This window comes from Rhinoderma darwinii, chromosome 5, assembly GCF_050947455.1.
Source record: "Rhinoderma darwinii isolate aRhiDar2 chromosome 5, aRhiDar2.hap1, whole genome shotgun sequence".
NCBI classification, from domain to species: Eukaryota; Metazoa; Chordata; class Amphibia; order Anura; family Rhinodermatidae; genus Rhinoderma; species Rhinoderma darwinii.
In genome coordinates this window covers 205199520-205207643 of record NC_134691.1, presented here as the reverse complement: position 1 = coordinate 205207643, position 8124 = coordinate 205199520, and the positions used below count along the sequence as shown (strand labels likewise).

At 40.8% G+C, this 8124-nt stretch overlaps 1 protein-coding gene across 1 annotated transcript in view; it reads right to left on the bottom strand.

The window, feature by feature from the left end:
- Nucleotides 1-2752: 2752 nt before the first annotated feature.
- Nucleotides 2753-8124, bottom strand: part of SACM1L (SAC1 like phosphatidylinositide phosphatase) — a 227553-nt gene continuing 222181 nt past the window's right edge. The window contains exons 19-20 of the mRNA XM_075826884.1: nucleotides 4144-4201; nucleotides 2753-3425 (exon numbers count right to left, since the gene is read on the bottom strand). Coding sequence (XP_075682999.1) covers nucleotides 3289-3425; nucleotides 4144-4201 — 195 coding nt within the window. The 3' untranslated portion in view covers nucleotides 2753-3288. The remainder of the gene's footprint in view (nucleotides 3426-4143; nucleotides 4202-8124) is intronic.

Genomic DNA, 8124 nt, shown 5'->3' with positions numbered 1-8124 from the left:
TATTATGCACAACAGAGATCAAAACATTTGAAACAGTGCATTTTGAGTTTTTTACTTCTAAAAAAAAAAATCTGTTATCATTAGGAGATTTGTTCAATAAAATTTGCATTATACTCCAATGGTTGATGGCTTGAAGATTATACTGACTGTCATTAGCATCGACTATTTAGGAAAATCAGCGAAAAATAACATTTGCATAATAATTTGGACCGCAGTGTAGAATAATACGCATGTTCATTATTCTCGTGGAAAAGCAGTGGATTCGTTTGAGTTGGAGCTATCAGGAACTATTCCTCTTTTCATTTATACCTTTATTTTATAAATCTTCCCATGTATAGCTGAAAGGTGGTCCCATGTACTCCAGCCCAACACTGGCGGCTGCGTATGGCCTGCGGTGGGCCTGGGTGCTTAAAAATGCCAGGGCTGATTTTAAGTCCCAGTCCGGCCCTGGGCCTAACTATTCAATCTTGCAACTGTGACCAGGACAGATTGCCAACCTCTGAATGTGAATAAACGGTTCCAATTCAGTGACTACAAAGAGAAATCTTAAAAACTGCCAGTTGACAAAAAATATATTAGAAAAGTGCACACATCTTTTTTAATACAATAAAAATGCTTTATTTGCTGAAACAGTTATATCGTTTTATCTTTTCTCCCTGAACTGGTGTCTACAGGAACTAAAAAAAGCCGCTTGTGGTATTTCCCTTTGCCTGTTGAAGAAATAGGTAAAAAAACTGCAAAAAAAACCGCAGCTGATTTTTCCAGGCAGAATTTTCTGCCTGCAAAATACTCTGTGTGAACATACCCCAAGTGTGAATTCACACGCTGCAGATTTCCAGTGCAGATTCCACACTAAAAATCTGTAGGAATTTACAGTTAAATACATTTGGAGGGGATTTAAAAACCCAGAAAAAAAAAAAAAAAAAGATCACTGCAGAATAAGGACATGCTGCAGAACTTCTAACCTGCAGCTTGTCAATTCTGCAGTAGATTTCACCCTTTGCGAAACAAAAATCACGAATTTCCCCCAATAATTGCAAATAGGCCGTGAAATCCGTGGAGGAAAATGTCCACAGCATGTGCACTTCGTGCCTCAGGCCCAGAGAATAACAAGGTGAGCCCCAAGAATACAAGCTTACAAAGCCCTGCTGGCCGTTTCTTATTATTAAGAATTCTGGATCTTCCATCATCGTGTTGATCCATCTAGAAATTACATTTCCCCCATATTCCTTTAATGACATTTTCCAATCACCAAATTCGTGCCTTCACTCAGAATGCTTACAAAGAACATATACATACACATATATATATATATATATATATATATATATATATATATATTGTGTTTATGGTATCCATATATGTGGGGTTAGTGACTGCCTCCACTTGTTGTTCTTGCACTCCTCCCACTCTGCCCTGGGTGATTTTAATCAGTTCAATGCTGGATCCTACCATCCCCAGGTATATATGTAGGCTTAGTCCCAGTTCTGGGTGTATGTGCAGCGTAGGTTCCCACCTTACAGAGGTCGCCTTGTCGTGGCAGGTGGGCTAACACTTTTTGATCAAAATGTGCACTAAGAACCTCCCTATTTGTAGGTAGATTGAGCTTTAGTGCATATCTATTTATATTTAGTGGTTTAGGTGGCATTAGTGTTGCAGGGTGCTGTCGCCATTTTTTTATATCTGCTGTATATCTGCAGTCATAGGTGTTCTTGCACCTGCGTATTTTGTATCATTTAGTTGGAATGTGCTGTTCAATTTTTGTTGTGTTTATGGTATCCATATATGTGGGGTTAGTGACTGCCTCCACTTGTTGTTCTTGCACTCCTCCCACTCTGCCCTGGGTGATTTTAATCAGTTCAATGCTGGATCCTACCATCCCCAGGTATATATGTAGGCTTAGTCCCAGTTCTGGGTGTATGTGCAGCGTAGGTTCCCACCTTACAGAGGTCGCCTTGTCGTGGCAGGTGGGCTAACACTTTTTGATCAAAATGTGCACTAAGAACCTCCCTATTTGTAGGTAGATTGAGCTTTAGTGCATATCTATTTATATTTAGTGGTTTAGGTGGCATTAGTGTTGCAGGGTGCTGTCGCCATTTTTTTATATCTGCTATATATATATATATATATATATATATATATATGAGATAGATATACACATACAAGAAAACAGAAGTTGGAGCAGCACTGTGATATCACGCCAGCAAGGCCGGTGCTAAGCTTCAAACGAAGAAGTGACCCCTCCTTGTACGATAGATATCAAATAGAGAGAGAGCGAGAGAGCGAAGCATCACTCAAAATTGAATGGGTTTATTCATCCAATATATAACACAACGTTTCACCCTCTATTAAGGCATTTTCATAGAGAAGGTGAAACGTTGTATTGGATATTGGATGAATAAACCCGTTTGAGTGCTGCTTCGCTCTCTCTCTATTTGATACATACATACATATACACATACATACACACACACACACACACACACACACACACACACACACACATATATACGCACATTGATTTAATAAATCAAACAATGAGTTTTATAAGACAGTTCCTGTAGATGCAACCTTACCATGTAATAATTTACAGTGCAAGCTTATACATAGAGCAATACAATAAAGGATATTACACCTGTTTTGGTGCTTTAGTGCTTGCTTCTATTTTACATTACTGTATGTGCTTTTCTGCACTTCCAGCAGATTTTCTACATTTGTAATAATTTTAGAACTCTTAAATCAAACAATCATATTCTAGCATTAAGTCTACATTGAAACATTTTATTATTATAAATTAAGGCATTCAAATGAAGGAAAGGGAATGTGTCTTATTACACACATTAAATAGTGGAATGCTTAAAAGCCAATGTATTTGTCGTGCCGATCATCTTAAAACTATTCAATGAGAAATAAAAAATAAAAACTGTGAACTGTGTGATTTAGAGACAAACGTAAAGTATGGAAATCAAAATGAAAGTTTTTATTAATTCTCAAAGACGAGGTCTCATCTCCTGTAATGGCGGAGAAGCACTTGGAAATACGCTGCAAATCAATGTAAAATGCACATTGTGAAGCAGATCGTTATATAAGAGTATGTTACGCTCCATGTCACATAGTAGAATAGTGCCACATCTTCATACCTATGGCATAAAAATTCATTGCTAATGATGGTTTCAAATCAACTTCAGCATTAGGAAGATCAACAATGTGATTGAAAGCAGATTAGTAAAGACTCCAGATATGGCTTGTTGAACAATCACTGCCAAGATGCTTTGAACAATTACAAATTCAGTCCATCTTCTCCTTTTGCACTAGTTTTGGAGCATCAACAAAGTCTTTGCCATTGTAAAGGATAATAGTGGCTGTTCCAATGCTAGCAGTACCCCAGAATAGTACATAAGCCAGGGTCTCGGTCCACGTGTCACCTGTATAAACAAAACAGTACAATTTATGCATACAGAAAAGCATTACTTTAATTCAGTACCAACGGGATCGGATAGGCGCCGGATTGCTAAATATTCTGGATTATGAGACAATTATAGCAAAGGATATAAAACTTAGGTCAGACATTAAAGGGAATGTCTGCAGTTTTAACACGTCAAAACTGCTGACAGGACGATGCGGGAGAGAGAGGGGCAAAGTAACATTGCATGACCGAGAAACCCGAATTAATTCCCCCGGCGTGGCAAGTGCAATTCTCTGCTCAGTGACGGCTCTAGCATCCCATCCTGAGACCGCTAGAGCCGTCACTCAGAGCAGAGGGAAGGGACTGGCCGCACTCTCTGAGGAGAGTCTAAGAACATTTGTAGATCAAGTATCCATCCTAGTGACACTTGCGACCGCAGCGCCGGGGAAATGAAACATCAATTTCTTTGTCATGCAAATGGAGTGACCAAGACAAAAGGTATTGTTACACTGCTCTCCCTCTCATCGCTGACAGATTCTCTATAACATACAATCTGCTATTAGAACGCCAGATTCACAAACAGTGTTTTTATAGCATTTTACATGAGAAAGTTTACAGCTGGTTATCTATGATCAGTCTTCCGCTTCTGGTATTGTGGAATTTCACATTCTATTTCAATTCTGTAAATGCCAAGTTAGCAGGCTTTCTGGATAATATATACAGTATAGCTGACTTACCGGCCATTAGTAGACAGATAATGCACATTGAAAATGCAACCACCATAATGATTGGCAACTGAAAGTAAAGAGACGTGTTAGACATCCAATATTTGTTTTAAATGTTCACGGTGATCAAATTTACAAGTGTGAGAAACAATTTATGCAAGAGTGGCAATTGATGTTACGGTAATAATAGTACAGCGATCTTCTGGTGTTTTGTAAGGACTATGGAAGTCCCAAGTGTAAGGCCCTGTTCACATTACAATGTGAGTCTACGTTTTGCATTAATGTTTAACATGCATGCTAAAAACGTAAAACATAAAGTATGCCATTTTAGGCTTCCGTCTAAAGCCTAGCGTTTGCGTACATCACCAGTTGACTATATTGCAGAAGCGTGGTACACTGCGCTAGTCTGTCATCCAATAATACAATATCCCATTGTAAAGGAGATCAAACATAGCCAAATCATAGTCTTTTGGACCACGTTTCACCAAAAAAAAGTCTAGGGAGGGGCCGAAGAATACATTTAAATACTTTTTTTTTTTTATCCAAACAAATAAACTCTGTGTAGAGAAGAAACATTATGTGAACAGAGTCTTCTAGTATATACAACTACTCCACATCACATAGAATATGTGATATGAGACGCCTAACTCCCATCTAGAAAAAAACAAAAACGAAGATCCATTAGACTAACCTATATCACACATAGCAGATTAAGGGCAACATTAATGTAGCTGCATTAGTCCTGGTGCTGTGTAACAATAAGTAATCAGATATTTGCACAGTTGTGCATGGAATCTGTATAATGTATTTAGTAAGTTAGCAATACGTGGGGCACAGAATAATGTGAGACTAACTGCGGGATCAGAGTACACAAGATTTGCTTGTAGTCGAGCTCATACGAGGATCTATTTCTTCAGCATGGTTACATAGGCAAGTTGGTAGGACATTTTATTTAAGACTATAAAACATTTTGGCAACAAACTAGCGATAACAAAATGAAATACTATGTATGTATATATATATATATATATATATATATATATATATATACATATACACACACACACTTCCTGGTCGTCCTGAGGCAGCACACCGGTGGGTTAGACTCCCCTAAATACAACCAGGTTAATAAGCAGTTAAACACTAGAGTAGTAACCGTCTATAAAAAGGCCAAAGGATCCACACCACACTTGTATTTTTCCTTCTCTGAACGGCATCATAGTAAATCAGCAGACCCACGGGTTCTGAACCGCTTTTAAGATTTTTTTATTTTCTCCATTTATCTATATTCCATGCAGTATACTCTGGTATCGGGTCCCTCGGCTTGAAGAACAACAGGTGCTGCTCTGTGTGTTATGTCCGGGAGGAAGGATGGTGTTCCCTCTATTCCTCATATGTGTTGGACAGGCCGGGTTTTCCCTTCTAAAATGGTGACAGAGTCTCCCGGAGGGGGATGTTGTTTCCAGGATCCCTGCCTGACGCTGGACACGTCATCACCGACCAGGCGCCCGATTGGTCCCTCGCGTATGACGCAATTCACTTCACGCATCCCCTCTGCCTCGGTTTGGACGGCTCTTCACTTTGCAGGAAGTCCAGGTACGCTAGTGCTTCTGCACATGTGTGAGCGCCTCGTTTCTATGCCTGGCCTCATATTTAAACCTGCAGTCTGGGGGGAATCATTGTGCCACTGCTAGGCAGAAGAATTCTTCTGTTAGCAAGCTAAACTGACCCGTTATGCTGTTCTTATTGCCTCTGATGTGCGGTCTCACGTGGTATTTACACTCCTGGCATTTATTATGTTTGCTCAAACGTTATGAGACAACATACTGATATGTACCGGTTTTTACAGATGTCCAGATCAAGACAGGAGCACAGACTGTCAAAAATGTGAGATTCCTGCTCGGCTAACGTGTGCACTGCATGTCAATCAACTGAAAATTCTGCTTAGGATGATGATCCCCAGAGGGCTCAAGCCAGATCCTTCCTGGGCTGGTATAAAGAGCAACTGGCTATTACCTTCCAGGAAGTCAGAACTTCTCATAAGAGAAAGAAACGCAGAGCTGAGGGACTTTCTGCATCGGTCAATGGCCATTGTAAGCTGAATGTGCCTGCCCTTGTCAGATCGCAGAAGCTATACAGCCTAAGGCCTGGCAAGTACCAGTATGGGAAAGTCTGGGAACCTGTAGTATGGTTGACCAAAACATGCTGTGTCTCCCTACTCTTCAGAGGATTCCTCTCTTTCTGAAGGAGAATATGTTTCTGATGATGAGCTTTACATCCTCAAAAAGGATAAAGTGTCCCGGTTGATAAAAGCGGTTAAGGCTACTATTGAATCTGACAAAGATAAGCCTAAGAGAGAAATACTTTTCTAAATCTAAGGATAAAAAATTTCCAGGTCATCTCCTTTGAGAATGGCTCCAGCATGACTGGGCTAGCCAGACAAGAGGTTCGATCCAGGCACAAGATTCAAAAATCTTTATAGGATGGATCCTCATTAAATTTCTCAGTGGGAAGAAATACCTCAAATTGGCTTGCCAAAAGAGTGGTATCCCCTTCTCAGGAGTCTGCCCTTCTTCCTGATCCTCTTGACAGAAAATCAGATGGGGCTTTGAGGAAAACTTATGCGACAGAATGCAAGATATCTCTAGCAACTGCCTCAGTGTCTAGAGCCTTAAAGGGGTTTTCCCATGAGACATTTATGACATATCCACCCCTGGTACCCGCACTTATCTCTAGAATAGGGTCCTCTAAACCCTGTTCTACCTCTTTCTGCTCCTGGTGCTTCCGGCACACTTTCTGACTTCATGGTCGGGAATTACAAAAACAGGGTAGCTCACTGGGCTACGCCGTCTCTGTATCTTTCAGTAGTGAATGGAAGTTACGGAAGCATTTAATTCTATGGGACTTATGGAAACGGTGTAGCTCAGCAAGCTATGCGGTTTTCGTAACTCCCAAACATGAAGTCAGGAAGTGGCCGGGAGGCAGAAGGAGCAGAAAGAGGTAGAACAGGGTTTAGGGGGTCCCATTCTAAAGATACGTGCGGGTCCCAGGGGTGGGACCCACATCTATCTGACATTTAAGACATATCGTGTGGATACGTTATAAATGTCCCTCATGGGAAAACCCCTTAAAGAGTGTAGCTTAGTCATCTGACCCAAGACTTACAGGACGGAGTGCCCAGAGAGGACATTCTTCAAAATTTACCATTTATGAATAATGCCACAGAATTCCTATGTGACAGTTCTCCGGACTCTATAAAATTCTCCTCTAGGGCAATGACCTCCTCCGCAATGGTAGAAGATCTTTATGAATAAAGCTATGGAAGGAAGATGTTCAGTCCAAAATTCATTTCTGTAACCTACCCTTCCAGCCTGAGAGTCTGTTTGGACCCCAGTTGGAGAAAATCCCGGAGTCCCTGTTGGAGGGTAAAGGGCAAGCCTTTACTCATTCTAAGGAAAACTTTAACGAGCCTTTTCGTTATCAACACAGGCGTTCACCTAGAAACAAAATTAATTTTTATTTCTGAGGTAGACAGGGGAGAAATGGGTGCCAGGATATCCTCCTTCTCCTTCAAGAAAGCGGCGAATAATAAAATACCTGATAACCAAGGACACCAGGCCCCCTTTTATGATCAGAGGAAGATTAACCCAGTTTTCAAACCAGTGGTCTCAGACATCCTCAGACGAATGGGTGTTCACCACCATCCGCAGGGGTACGCCCTGGAATTCAGAGATGTACCTCCCAATATGTACTTTGATCACAGATCTGGCATTATCAATTCAAATGCCTACCATTTGGCATCACGTCGGCTCCACGAGTTTTCACAAAAATATCAGTGCTCCTCACAGCAGCCCTGTGTCTCCAGGGAACTACCATCATCCCATATCTGGACGACTGGTTGATTATAGCACCAACGACTCAGGCTGTGTTACTTCATCTCCAGTCAACTCTAGAGACTCAGAGCACATGGTTTCCTCATCAATATGAAGAAAT